General features: G+C 42.8%; 1 protein-coding gene across 1 annotated transcript in view; it reads right to left on the bottom strand.

Moving 5' to 3' along the window:
• Positions 1-649: 649 nt before the first annotated feature.
• Positions 650-16197, bottom strand: part of LOC110533264 (NEDD4-binding protein 2-like 1) — a 27580-nt gene continuing 12032 nt past the window's right edge. The window contains exons 4-5 of the mRNA XM_036989528.1: positions 8966-9054; positions 650-1898 (exon numbers count right to left, since the gene is read on the bottom strand). Coding sequence (XP_036845423.1) covers positions 1757-1898; positions 8966-9054 — 231 coding nt within the window. The 3' untranslated portion in view covers positions 650-1756. The remainder of the gene's footprint in view (positions 1899-8965; positions 9055-16197) is intronic.

Here is a 16197-nt window from a genome sequence, read left to right as displayed (position 1 = left end):
TCCTCGTCCTGCAATCTGAAAAAGTTGACCTTGCCTGATCTGACTTCCCTGATCCAGGCAGCCCTCTGAAAATGATCAGGTGCCCGATCCGCTTTCTCCTCACCATTTACAGGTCGCTCACCGTTACAACAACTTTGTAATAACAGTTATAAGTCATTACACCTTTGATCGAGAGCTCCAATGACCGTACAGTCAAGTAGCCTAGGGTCAAGTAGAGTTCACCCATGTCACGACTTTCACCGAAAGGTGGCTCCTCTTCCTGTTTCGGGCGGCGCTCTGCGGTCGTCGTCACCGGTCTACTAGCTGCCATCGATTCCCTTTTTCTGTTGGTTATGTCTTGTTGGTTTCACGTGTTCCTCGTTTGGGGTTTTGTGCGGCCTTGTTTCTCTGTTCTGTGTTGTGGACGTTTTGTATTTTTCCTGACTGTTTTGGGCCGGTTATTTAGCCTGTTGTTTTGGCATGATTCGTTATTACCGGAATACGGTTTTCCTGAAACCTCTGCGCCCTGACTCCGTTCCCACCACTCCTAGTTTAATAACAACAACAATAGTTGTTGCTACTAACAATTTTACCCACCTGGAAACTCTCCTGTTGTGTTGCACCAGCGACTCTTGATATGATGATGATGATGAGACAATCTTAAAGCAAATTATTTCAAATTATTTATTTAACAAAGCATATTGAAGGCAAAAAACACAACATGATGGATGCCAATTTGTAGAAAAGCAGGTTTAAGCAAAAGCTTGAAACATTATTGTTATAAAAAGCGGTCAGAAACGAAGGAACTAACTTTAGACTACTAGGACTCATTCTGCAGATCTGTAGGTAGCGTAGTACGGAAAACGTTGTCCTCGCAGTTCGGTACTTCCATCACGTCTGCTTGAATCTAGTAGCCTACAGCACAGTCCCGTTTATGTAATACTGTCGGCGTCATTAAGAAAAGAATCACATCTCAAGCAATACACACACAGGAAAACTATACGTGGCCCATGTTGGAATCAAACCCATAACTGTTGTTTCAAGCACCATGCAACACGAAAACCTTTCAGAAGTGTGACTCCTTGCAATTTATGTGTAGGCTACTGTAGCCTGATCCCAGAGCAGTCTATGCTCTTGCCAACTCCTATGGTCCTGTGGTCACACCAATGACCAATAGCAGTTGGCGAGACCGCAACAGATCTGGGACCAGGCTATGTAAACATATACATTTGACATTTAGCAGATGCTCTTATCCAGAGCGATTTAGGACTATTCAAATCAGATTTTTTTTAAAAGTGAAACTGTGTTAGAGCTGTCAAGTGGATATTGCCATTGGCTGCACAGAGTCACATTGAGAGAAAATCCCAGCCTTGTTGACATGTTTGAACACTGGAAAATGTGAGATGTAATCTACACCTCGATTAGGATGATCAATATCCAAAACCCTAATCCTGATTATTTTCAATCCGAGGACAATTATTTCTACATAAGCCTACAGTTTCTCGTTCTGAACTTCAAAACGCGAGTGGCGTCAAGACAACGATCAAGAGCAGCTGGCTCAACGGTATGAAAAACCAAAACGCCTCGGACACAACCAAAAACAGGCCATCAGTGCAAAAGAAGACAAATACAACAGTACGAGTCGTTGTTGTTGGGTTGCTAGGGGTTGCTAGGTAACCAATACTCTTTTAAAAAAACAGTGTAGTTTTGAAAAAGCTAAGAAAGAAAAAAAGAAAAATTTGGAGGTACTGTGTGTGTGTGTGTGTGTGTGTCTTCACTAGAGGTTCCATTCCTCTCTGCTATACTGCCAGCGGTATATGGAGGAGCGGTCGTTAAGGACATCCCAGATGCTGTCAGCTTCTTGCCAGTTATCCTCCCAGAACCTGAACTTCTGCTTGGGGATCTTACAATTACAGATTCTGTATAAAGACAACACAGCCATTGTTATTGAATTGATTGGTATAAGGATCCCCATTAGCTGTTGCAAAAGCAGTAGCTACTCTTCCTGGGGTCCACACAGCACATGACATAATACACAAGAGATTGATAACTGATAGATCATTTATACATTATAAATAATCTACTGATTTTAAAAGTGATAAACAAGTATACAGTCCTCCTTTGATGCAAATGTACCGTATGTGTTCACTCAAATATAGAATGCAGGCTGTAGAACATAGAATGTAGAATGTAGGCTGTAGAACATAGGCTGTAGAATGTAGAATGTAGGCTGTAGAACATAGGCTGTAGAATGTAGAATGTAGGCTGTAGAACATAGGCTGTAGAACATAGGCTGTAGAATGTAGAATGTAGGCTGTAGAACATAGGCTGTAGAATGTAGGCTGTAGAATGTAGAATGTAGGCTGTAGAATGTAGAACGAAGGCTGTAGAATGTAGAATGTACGCTGTAGAATGTAGGCTGTAGAATGTAGAATGTAGGCTGTAGAATGTAGGCTGTAGAATGTAGGCTGTAGAATGTAGGCTGTAGAATATAGAATGTAGGCTGTAGAACGTAGAATGTAGGCTGTAGAATGTAGGCTGTAGAATGTAGGCTGTAGAATGTAGGCTGTAGAATGTAGAATGTAGGCTGTAGAATGTAGAACGAAGGCTGTAGAATGTAGAATGTACGCTGTAGAATGTAGGCTGTAGAATGTAGAATGTAGGCTGTAGAACATAGGCTGTAGAATGTAGAATGTAGGCTGTAGAACATAGGCTGTAGAACATAGGCTGTAGAATGTAGAATGTAGGCTGTAGAACATAGGCTGTAGAATGTAGGCTGTAGAATGTAGAATGTAGGCTGTAGAATGTAGAACGAAGGCTGTAGAATGTAGAATGTACGCTGTAGAATGTAGGCTGTAGAATGTAGAATGTAGGCTGTAGAATGTAGGCTGTAGAATGTAGGCTGTAGAATGTAGGCTGTAGAATATAGAATGTAGGCTGTAGAACGTATAATGTAGGCTGTAGAATGTAGGCTGTAGAACGTAGAATGTAGGCTGTATAATGTAGGCTGTAGAATGTAGAATGTAGGCTGTGGAATGCAGGCTGTAGAACGTAGAATGTAGGCTGTAGAACGTAGGCTGTAGAACGTAGAATGTAGGCTGTAGAACGTAGGCTGTAGAACGTAGGCTGTAGAATGTAGAACGTAGGCTGTAGAACATAGGCTGTAGAATATAGAATGTAGGCTGTAGAATGTAGAATGAAGGCTGTAGAACGTAGGCTGTAGAACGTAGAATGTAGGCTGTAGAACGTAGGCTGTAGAACATAGAACATAGGCTGTAGAACGTAGGCTGTAGAACATAGAACATAGGCTGTAGAACGTAGGCTGTAGAACGTAGAATGTAGGATGTAGAACGTAGGCTGTAGAACGTAGAATGTAGGAAGTAGAACGTAGGCTGTAGAATGTAGAATGTAGAACGTAGGCTGTAGAACGTAGGCTGCAGAACGTAGAATGTAGGCTGTAGAACGTAGAATGTAGGCTGTAGAATGTAGGCTGTAGAATGTAGGCTGTAGAACGTAGAATGTAGGCTGTAGAACGTAGAATGTAGGAAGTAGAACGTAGGCTGTAGAATGTAGAATGTAGGAAGTAGAATATAGAATGTAGGCTGTAGAACGTAGGCTGTAGAATGTAGAACGTAGGCTGTAGAATATAGGCTGTAGAATATAGGCTGTAGAATATAGAATTTTGGCTGTAGAATATAGAATGTAGGCTGTAAAATATAGAATGTAGGCTGTAGAATGTAGGCTGTAGAACATAGGCTGTAGAATATAGAATTTTGGCTGTAGAATATAGAATGTAGGCTGTAAAATATAGAATGTAGGCTGTAGAACGTAGAATGTAGGCTGTAGAACGTAGAATGTAGCAAGTCGAACGTAGGCTGTAGAATGTAGGCTGTAGAACATAGGCTGTAGAATGTAGAACGTAGGCTGTAGAATATAGGCTGTAGAATATAGGCTGTAGAATAAAGAATGTAGGCTGTAGAATGTAGGCTGTAGAACATAGGCTGTAGAATATAGAATTTTGGCTGTAGAATATAGAATGTAGGCTGTAAAATATAGAATGTAGGCTGTAGAATATAGAATGTAGGCTGAAGAACGTAGGCTGTAGAATGTAGGCTGTAGAATGTAGGCTGTAGAATATAGAATGTAGGATGTAGAACGTAGGCTGTAGAATATAGAATGTAGGCTATAGAATGTAGGCTGTAGAATGTAGGCTATAGAATGTAGGCTATAGAATATAGGCTGTAGAATGTAGGCTGTAGAATAAAGAATGTAGGCTGTAGAATGTAGGCTGTAGAATATAGAATGTAGGCTGTAGCACGTAGGCTATAGAATGTAGGCTGTAGAACGTAGACTGTAGAATATAGAATGTAGGCTATAGAATGTAGGCTGTAGAACGTAGGCTGTAGAATATAGAATGTAGGCTGTAGAACGTAGGCTATAGAATGTAGGCTGTAGAACGTAGGCTGTATAATATAGAATGTAGGCTGTAGAACGTAGGCTATAGAATGTAGGCTGTAGAATAAAGAATGTAGGCTGTAGAATGTAGGCTGTAGAATATAGAATGTAGGCTGTAGCACGTAGGCTATAGAATGTAGGCTGTAGAACGTAGACTGTAGAATATAGAATGTAGGCTATAGAATGTAGGCTGTAGAATATAGGCTATAGAATGTAGGCTGTAGAATAAAGAATGTAGGCTGTAGAATGTAGGCTGTAGAATATAGAATGTAGGCTGTAGCACGTAGGCTATAGAATGTAGGCTGTAGAACGTAGACTGTAGAATATAGAATGTAGGCTATAGAATGTAGGCTGTAGAACGTAGGCTGTAGAATATAGAATGTAGGCTGTAGAACGTAGGCTATAGAATGTAGGCTGTAGAACGTAGGCTGTATAATATAGAATGTAGGCTGTAGAATGTAGGCTATAGAATGTAGGCTGTAGAACGTAGGCTGTAGAATATAGAATGTAGGATGTAGAAGGTAGGCTGTAGAATATAGAATATAGGCTGTAGAACGTAGGCTATAGAATGTAGGCTGTAGAACGTAGGCTGTAGAATATAGAATGTAGGCTTTAGAATATAGAATGTAGGCTGTAGAATGTAGGCTGTAGAATGTAGGCTGTAGAATAAAGAATGTAGGCTGTAGATTAAAGAATGTAGTCTGTAGAATGTACACTGTAGAAAGTAGGCTGTAGAATGTAGGCTGTAAAATGTAGGCTTTAGAATATTGAATGTAGGCTGTAGAATATAGAATGTAGGCTGTAGAATATAGAATGTAGGCTGTAGAATATAGAATGTAAGCTGTAGAATATAGAATGTAGGCTGTAGAATATAGAATGTAGGCTGTAGAATATAGAATGTAGGCTGTAGAATATAGAATGTAGTCCAATAATGTAGTCTGTAGAATATAGTCCAATAATGTAGTCTGTAGAATATAGAATGTAGGTAGTAGAATATAGAATGTAGGCTGGAGAACGTAGGCTGTAGAATGTAGGCTGTAGAATGTAGGCTGTAGAAAATAGAATGTAGGCTGTAGAATGTAGAATGTAGGCTGTAGAACGTAGGCTATAGAATATAGAATGTAGGCTGTAGAACGGAGGCTGTAGAACGTAGGCTGTAGTATAAAGAATGTAGGCTGTAGAATGTAGGCTGTAGAACGTAGGCTGTAGAACGTAGGCTGTAGAATATAGAATGTAGGCTATAGAATGTAGGCTATAGAATGTAGGCTATAGAATGTAGAATGTAGGCTGTAGAATAAAGAATGTAGGCTGTAGAATGTACGCTATAGAACGTAGGCTGTAGAATGTAGGCTGTAAAATGTAGGCTGTAGAATATAGAATGTAGGCTGTAGAATATAGAATGTAGGCTGTAGAATATAGAATGTAGGCTGTACAATATAGAATGTAGGCTGTAGAATATAGGCTGTAGAATGTAGGCTGTATAATATAGGCTGTAGAATAAAGAATGTAGGCTGGAGAACGTAGACTGTAGAATGTAGGCTGTAAAATGTAGGCTGTGGAATATAGAATGTAGGCTGTAGAATATTGAATGTAGGCTGTAGAATATAGAATGTAGGTTGTAGAATATAGAATGTAGGCTGTAGAATATAGAATGTAGGCTGTAGAATATAGAATGTAGGCTGTAGAATATAGAATGTAGTCTGTAGAATATAGAATGTAGTCCAATAATGTAGTCTGTAGAATATAGAATGTAGTCCAATAATGTATGTAGAATATAGAATGTAGGCTGTAGAATATAGAATGTAGGCTGGAGAACGTAGGCTGTAGAATGTAGGCTGTAGAATGTAGGCTGTAGAATTTAGAATGTAGGCTGTAGAATGTAGAATGTAGGCTGTAGAACGTAGGCTATAGAATATAGAATGTAGGCTGTAGAACGTAGGCTGTAGAATATAGAATGTAGGCTGTAGAATATAGAATGTAGGCTGTAGAATGTAGGCTGTAGAATATAGAATGTAGGCTGTAGAATATAGAATGTAGGCTGTAGAACGTAGGCTGTAGATTATAGAATGTAGGCTGAAGAATGTATGCTGTAGAATATAGAATGTAGGCTGTAGAACGTAGCATGTAGAATATAGGCTGTGGAATATAGAATTTAGGCTGTAGAACGTAGACTGTAGAATATAGAATGTAGGCTGTAGAACGTAGGCTATAGAATGTAGGCTGTAGAACATAGTCTGTAGAATATAGAACGTAGGCTGTAGAACATAGGCTGTAGAACGTAGGCTATAGAATGTCGGCTGTAGAACATAGGCTGTAGAACGTAGGCTATAGAATGTAGGCTGTAGAACATAGGCTGTAGAATATAGAATGTAGCCTCTAGAATATAGGATGTAGAATATAGAATGTAGGCTGTATAATATAGAATGTAGGCTGTAGAATGTAGGCTGTAGAACGTAGGCTGTAGAATATAGAATGTAGTCTGTAGAATATAGAATGTAGGCTGTAGAATATAGAATGTAGACTGTACAATATAGAATGTAGGATGTACAATATAGAATGTAGGCTGTACAATATAGAATGTAGGCTGTAGAATTTTGTCTGTAGAATATAGAATGTAGTCTATAGAATGTAGTCTGTAGAATATAGAATGTAGGCTGTAGAATTTTGTCTGTAGAATATAGAATGTAGTCTGTAGAATATAGAATGTAGTCTATAGAATGTAGTCTGTAGAATATAGAATGTAGGCTGTAGAATATAGAATGTAGTCTGTAGAACATAGAATGTAGTCTGTAGAAAATAGATTGTAGAACATAGAACGTAGGCTGTAGAATATAGAATGTAGGCTGTAGAATATAGAACGTAGGCTGTACAATATAGAATGTAGTCTGTAGAATGTATAACATAGAATGTAGAACGTCTCCCGAGTGGCACATCTCAGTGCTAGAGTTGTGGGCTTGACTACCAACAACGACGAGACAGCCTGAAGGGAGGAAGTGAGGATGCTGGGAGTGTGGTGCCAGGAAAACAACCTCTCACTCAACATAAAAAATCTAAAGGAGATGATGGTGGACTTCAGGAAACAGCAGAGGGAGCAGCCCCCCCTATCCACAACGACGGGACAGCAGTGGAGAAGGTGGAAAGTTTTAAGTTCCTATACAGATCTACTGTATCTTAGTCTATATGTTCTTTATTCTATTCCTTTACATAGATTTGTGTGTATTGGGTATATGTTGGGGAATTGTTAGATATTGCTTCACTGTTGGAGTTAGAAGCACAAGCATTTCACTACACCCGCATTAACATCTACTAAACACGTGTATTTGACCAATAACATTTGATTTGAAAGGTGTCACTGCAGACCCTGGTTCGATTCCGGGCTGTATCACAACAGTTTTAATAATAACTAAAGAGGTTGTCTCTTACCTGAATGTAGAATGTCTACAAAGAGGTTGTCTCTTACCTGAATGTAGGCTGTCTATGAAGAGGTTGTATCCTACCTGAATGTAGAATGTCTAGGAAGAGGTTGTATCCTACCTGAATGTAGGCTGTCTATGAAGAGGTTGTATCCTACCTGAATGTAGAATGTCTACGAAGAGGTTGTATCCTACCTGAATGTAGAATGTCTATGAAGAGGTTGTCTCTTACCTGAATGTAGAATGTCTACGAAGAGGTTTCACCCTACCTGAATGTAAAATGTAGGCTGTCTATGAAGAGGTTGTATCCTACCTGAATGTAGGCTGTCTATGAAGAGGTTGTATCCTACCTGAATGTAGAATGTCTACGAAGAGGTTGTCTCTTACCTGAATGTAGAATGTCTACGAAGAGGTTTCACCCTACCTGAATGTAAAATGTAGGCTGTCTAGGAAGAGGTTGCATCCTACCTGAATGTAGAATGTAGGCTGTCTATGAAGAGGTTGTATCCTACCTGAATGTAGGCTGTCTAGGAAGAGGTTGTATCCTACCTGAATGTAGGCTGTCTAGGAAGAGGTTGCATCCTACCTGAATGTAGGCTGTCTAGGAAGAGGTTGTATCCTACCTGAATGTAGGCTGTCTAGGAAGAGGTTGTCTCTTACCTGAATGTAGAATGTCTAGGAAGAGGTTGTCTCTGACCTGAATGTAGGCTGTCTATGAAGAGGTTGTATCCTACCTGAATGTAGGCTGTCTATGAAGAGGTTGTATCCTACCTGAATGTAGGCTGTCTAGGAAGAGGTTGTCTCTTACCTGAATGTAGAATGTAGGCTGTCTATGAAGAGGTTGTATCCTACCTGAATGTAGGCTGTCTAGGAAGAGGTTGCATCCTACCTGAATGTAGAATGTAGGCTGTCTAGGAAGAGGTTGTATCCTACCTGAATGTAGGCTGTCTAGGAAGAGGTTGCATCCTACCTGAATGTAGGCTGTCTATGAAGAGGTTGTCTCTTACCTGAATGTAGGCTGTCTATGAAGAGGTTGTATCCTACCTGAATGTAGGCTGTCTAGGAAGAGGTTGTATCCTACCTGAATGTAGGCTGTCTAGGAAGAGGTTGTATCCTACCTGTACAGCTGGTTGATGGGGAAAGGGTTATTAGGATAACCTTGAGGCAGCTCCATCATAGTGATTTGATAGTCACCCTGACGCATCCCCTGGGAGGATAAATACTTTAATCAGAGACATAAATTGGTGTTTAAATCTGACTGAATGCCTCCGCCTGCATGCCTCCGCCTGCCTCCGCCTACATGCCTCCGCCTGCCTGCCTGCCTCCGCCTGCCTGCCTGCCTGCCTCCACCTGCCTACCTGCCTCCGCCTGCCTCCACCTGCCTGCCTGCCTACCTGCCTCCGCCTGGCTGCCTCCGCCTACCTGCCTCCACCTGCCTGCCTACCTGCCTCCGCCTGCCTGCCTCCGCCTGCCTGCCTACCTGACTCCGCCTGCCTGCCTCCGCCTGCCTGGCTTCCTCCGCCTGCCTCCCTGTGCGTACGGTCCAGTACATCACTGGGACCAAACTTCCTGCCATCCAGTACCTCTATAATAGGCGGTGTCAGAGGAAAGCCTATAAAATTGTAGCCTCCACATTGACTCTGTACCGGTACCCCCTGTATATAGCCTCCACATTGACTCTGTACCGGTACCCCCTGTATATAGCCTCCACATTGACTCTGTACCGGTGCCCCCTGTATATAGCCTCCACATTGACTCTGTACCGTAATACCCTGTATATAGCCTCCACATTGACCCTGTACCGTAACACCCTGTATATAGCCTCCACATTTACTCTGTACCGTAACACCCTGTATATAGCCTCCACATTGACTCTGTACCGGTACCCCCTGTATATAGCCTCCACATTGACTCTGTACCGGTGCCCCCTGTATATAGCCTCCACATTGACTCTGTACCGGTACCCCCTGTATATAGCCTCCACATTGACTCTGTACCGGTGCCCCCTGTATATAGCCTCCACATTGACTCTGTACCGGTACCCCCTGTATATAGCCTCCACATTGACTCTGTACCGGTTCCCCCTGTATATAGCCTCCACATTGACTCTGTACCGGTACCCCCTGTATATAGCCTCCACATTGACTCTGTACCGGTACCCCCTGTATATAGCCTCCACATTGACTCTGTACCGTAATACCCTGTATATAGTCTCCACATTGACTCTGTACCGTAATACCCTGTATATAGCCTCCACATTGACTCTGTACCGTAACACCCTGTATATAACCTCCACATTGACTCTGTACCGTAACACCCTGTATATAGCCTCCACATTGACTCTGTACCGTAACACCCTGTATATAGCCTTAACATTGACTCTGTAACGTAACACCCTGTATATAGCCTCCACATTGACTCTGTACCGTAACACCCTGTATATAGCCTCCACATTGACTCTGTAGCGGTACCCCCCTGTATATAGCCTCCACATTGACTCTGTACCGGTACCCCCTGTATATAGCCTCCACATTGACTCTGTACTGGTACCACCTGTATATAGCCTCCACATTGACTCTGTACCGGTACACACTGTATATAGCCTCCACATTGACTCTGTACCGGTACCCCCTGTATATAGCCTCCACATTGACTCTGTACCGTAACACCCTGTATATAGCCTCCACATTGACTCGGTACCAGTACTCCCCTGTATATAGCCTCCACATTGACTCGGTACCAGTACTCCCCTGTATATAGCCTCCACATTGACTCTGTACCGTAATACCCTGTATATAGTCTCCACTTTGACTCTATACCGTAATACCCTGTATATAGCCTCCACATTGACTCTGTACCGGTGCCTCCTGTATATAGCCTCCACATTGACTCTGTACCGTAATACCCTGTATATAGTCTCCACATTGACTCTATACCGTAATACCCTGTATATAGCCTCCACATTGACTCTGTACCGGTGCCTCCTGTATATAGCCTCCACATTGACTCTGTACCGTAATACCCTGTATATAGTCTCCACATTGACTCTATACCGTAATACCCTGTATATAGCCTCCACATTGACTCTGTACCGGTGCCTCCTGTATATAGCCTCCACATTGACTCTGTACCGTAATACCCTGTATATAGTCTCCACATTGACTCTATACCGTAATACCCTGTATATAGCCTCCACATTGACTCTGTACCGGTGCCTCCTGTATATAGCCTCCACATTGACTCTGTACCGTAACACCCTGTGTATAGCCTCCACATTGACTCTGTACCGTAATACCCTGTATATAGCCTCCACATTGACTCTGTACCGTAATACCCTGTATATAGCCTCCACATTGACTCTGTACCGGTACCCCCTGTATATAGCCTCCACATTGACTCTATACCGTAATACCCTGTATATAGTCTCCACATTGACTCTGTACCGTAACACCCTGTATATAGCCTCCACATTGACTCTGTACCGTAATACCCTGTATATAGCCTCCACATTGACTCTGTACCGGTACCCCCTGTATATAGCCTCCACATTGACTCTATACCGTAATACCCTGTATATAGTCTCCACATTGACTCTGTACCGTAACACCCTGTATATAGCCACCACATTGACTCTGTACCGTAATACCCTGTATATAGCCTCCACATTGACTCTGTACCGGTACCCCCTGTATATAGCCTCCACATTGACTCTATACCGTAATACCCTGTATATAGCCTCCACATTGACTCTGTACCGTAATACCCTGTATATAGCCTCCACATTGACTCTATACCGTAATACCCTGTATATAGCCTCCACATTGACTCTGTACCGGTACCCCCTGTATATAGCCTCCACATTGACTCTATACCGTAATACCCTGTATATAGCCTCCACATTGACTCTATACCGTAATACCCTGTATATAGCCTCCACATTGACTCTGTACCGTAATACCCTGTATATAGCCTCCACATTGACTCTGTACCGTAATACCCTGTATATAGCCTCCACATTGACTCTGTACCGGTACCCCCTGTATATAGCCTCCACATTGACTCTATACCGTAATACCCTGTATATAGCCTCCACATTGACTCTGTACCGTAATACCCTGTATATAGCCTCCACATTGACTCTATACCGTAATACCCTGTATATAGCCTCCACATTGACTCTGTACCGGTACCCCCTGTATATAGCCTCCACATTGACTCTGTACCGGTACCCCCTGTATATAGCCTCCACATTGACTCTATACCGTAATACCCTGTATATAGCCTCCACATTGACTCTATACCGTAATACCCTGTATATAGCCTCCACATTGACTCTGTACCGTAATACCCTGTATATAGCCTCCACATTGACTCTATACCGTAATACCCTGTATATAGCCTCCACATTGACTCTGTACCGGTACCCCCTGTATATAGCCTCCACATTGACTCTATACCGTAATACCCTGTATATAGCCTCCACATTGACTCTATACCGTAATACCCTGTATATAGCCTCCACATTGACTCTATACCGTAATACCCTGTATATAGTCTCCACATTGACTCTGTACCGGTTCCCCCTGTATATAGCCTCCACATTGACTCTGTACCGTAACACCCTGTATATAGCCTCCACATTGACTCTGTACCGTAATACCCTGTGTATAGCCTCCACATTGACTCTGTACCGTAATACCCTGTATATAGCCTCCACATTGACTCTGTACCGTAATACCCTGTATATAGCCTCCACATTGACTCTATACCGTAATACCCTGTATATAGCCTCCACATTGACTCTGTACCGCAATACCCTGTATATAGCCTCCACATTGACTCTGTACCGTAATACCCTGTATATAGCCTCCACATTGACTCTGTACCGTAATACCCTGTATATAGCCTCCACATTGACTCTGTACCGTAATACCCTGTATATAGCCTCCACATTGACTCTGTACCGGTACCCCCTGTATATAGCCTCCACATTGACTCTGTACCGTAATACCCTGTATATAGCCTCCACATTGACTCTGTACCGTAATACCCTGTATATAGCCTCCACATTGACTCTATACCGTAATACCCTGTATATAGCCTCCACATTGACTCTGTACCGTAATACCCTGTATATAGCCTCCACATTGACTCTGTACCGTAACACCCTGTATATAACCTCCACATTGACTCTGTACCGTAACACCCTGTATATAGCCTCCACATTGACTCTGTACCGTAACACCCTGTATATAGCCTTAACATTGACTCTGTAACGTAACACCCTGTATATAGCCTCCACATTGACTCTGTACCGTAACACCCTGTATATAGCCTCCACATTGACTCTGTAGCGGTACCCCCCTGTATATAGCCTCCACATTGACTCTGTACCGGTACCCCCTGTATATAGCCTCCACATTGACTCTGTACTGGTACCACCTGTATATAGCCTCCACATTGACTCTGTACCGGTACACACTGTATATAGCCTCCACATTGACTCTGTACCGGTACCCCCTGTATATAGCCTCCACATTGACTCTGTACCGTAACACCCTGTATATAGCCTCCACATTGACTCGGTACCAGTACTCCCCTGTATATAGCCTCCACATTGACTCGGTACCAGTACTCCCCTGTATATAGCCTCCACATTGACTCTGTACCGTAATACCCTGTATATAGTCTCCACTTTGACTCTATACCGTAATACCCTGTATATAGCCTCCACATTGACTCTGTACCGGTGCCTCCTGTATATAGCCTCCACATTGACTCTGTACCGTAATACCCTGTATATAGTCTCCACATTGACTCTATACCGTAATACCCTGTATATAGCCTCCACATTGACTCTGTACCGGTGCCTCCTGTATATAGCCTCCACATTGACTCTGTACCGTAATACCCTGTATATAGTCTCCACATTGACTCTATACCGTAATACCCTGTATATAGCCTCCACATTGACTCTGTACCGGTGCCTCCTGTATATAGCCTCCACATTGACTCTGTACCGTAATACCCTGTATATAGTCTCCACATTGACTCTATACCGTAATACCCTGTATATAGCCTCCACATTGACTCTGTACCGGTGCCTCCTGTATATAGCCTCCACATTGACTCTGTACCGTAACACCCTGTGTATAGCCTCCACATTGACTCTGTACCGTAATACCCTGTATATAGCCTCCACATTGACTCTGTACCGTAATACCCTGTATATAGCCTCCACATTGACTCTGTACCGGTACCCCCTGTATATAGCCTCCACATTGACTCTATACCGTAATACCCTGTATATAGTCTCCACATTGACTCTGTACCGTAACACCCTGTATATAGCCTCCACATTGACTCTGTACCGTAATACCCTGTATATAGCCTCCACATTGACTCTGTACCGGTACCCCCTGTATATAGCCTCCACATTGACTCTATACCGTAATACCCTGTATATAGTCTCCACATTGACTCTGTACCGTAACACCCTGTATATAGCCACCACATTGACTCTGTACCGTAATACCCTGTATATAGCCTCCACATTGACTCTGTACCGGTACCCCCTGTATATAGCCTCCACATTGACTCTATACCGTAATACCCTGTATATAGCCTCCACATTGACTCTGTACCGTAATACCCTGTATATAGCCTCCACATTGACTCTATACCGTAATACCCTGTATATAGCCTCCACATTGACTCTGTACCGGTACCCCCTGTATATAGCCTCCACATTGACTCTATACCGTAATACCCTGTATATAGCCTCCACATTGACTCTATACCGTAATACCCTGTATATAGCCTCCACATTGACTCTGTACCGTAATACCCTGTATATAGCCTCCACATTGACTCTGTACCGTAATACCCTGTATATAGCCTCCACATTGACTCTGTACCGGTACCCCCTGTATATAGCCTCCACATTGACTCTATACCGTAATACCCTGTATATAGCCTCCACATTGACTCTGTACCGTAATACCCTGTATATAGCCTCCACATTGACTCTATACCGTAATACCCTGTATATAGCCTCCACATTGACTCTGTACCGGTACCCCCTGTATATAGCCTCCACATTGACTCTGTACCGGTACCCCCTGTATATAGCCTCCACATTGACTCTATACCGTAATACCCTGTATATAGCCTCCACATTGACTCTATACCGTAATACCCTGTATATAGCCTCCACATTGACTCTGTACCGTAATACCCTGTATATAGCCTCCACATTGACTCTATACCGTAATACCCTGTATATAGCCTCCACATTGACTCTGTACCGGTACCCCCTGTATATAGCCTCCACATTGACTCTATACCGTAATACCCTGTATATAGCCTCCACATTGACTCTATACCGTAATACCCTGTATATAGCCTCCACATTGACTCTATACCGTAATACCCTGTATATAGTCTCCACATTGACTCTGTACCGGTTCCCCCTGTATATAGCCTCCACATTGACTCTGTACCGTAACACCCTGTATATAGCCTCCACATTGACTCTGTACCGTAATACCCTGTGTATAGCCTCCACATTGACTCTGTACCGTAATACCCTGTATATAGCCTCCACATTGACTCTGTACCGTAATACCCTGTATATAGCCTCCACATTGACTCTATACCGTAATACCCTGTATATAGCCTCCACATTGACTCTGTACCGCAATACCCTGTATATAGCCTCCACATTGACTCTGTACCGTAATACCCTGTATATAGCCTCCACATTGACTCTGTACCGTAATACCCTGTATATAGCCTCCACATTGACTCTGTACCGTAATACCCTGTATATAGCCTCCACATTGACTCTGTACCGGTACCCCCTGTATATAGCCTCCACATTGACTCTGTACCGTAATACCCTGTATATAGCCTCCACATTGACTCTGTACCGTAATACCCTGTATATAGCCTCCACATTGACTCTATACCGTAATACCCTGTATATAGCCTCCACATTGACTCTGTACCGTAATACCCTGTATATAGCCTCCACATTGACTCTGTACCGTAATACCCTGTATATAGCCTCCACATTGACTCTGTACCGGTACCCCCTGTATATAGCCTCCACATTGACTCTATACCGTAATACCCTGTATATAGCCTCCACATTGACTCTGTACCGTAATACCCTGTATATAGCCTCCACATTGACTCTGTACCGTAATACCCTGTATATAGCCTCCACATTGACTCTGTACCGTAATACCCTGTATATAGCCTCCACATTGACTCTGTACCGGTACCCCCTGTATATAGCCTCCACATTGACTCTATACCGTAATACCCTGTATATAGCCTCCACATT

This window comes from Oncorhynchus mykiss, chromosome 10 (genome assembly GCF_013265735.2).
Source record: "Oncorhynchus mykiss isolate Arlee chromosome 10, USDA_OmykA_1.1, whole genome shotgun sequence".
NCBI classification, from domain to species: Eukaryota; Metazoa; Chordata; class Actinopteri; order Salmoniformes; family Salmonidae; genus Oncorhynchus; species Oncorhynchus mykiss.
This window is presented reverse-complemented; position numbering and strand designations above follow the sequence as displayed.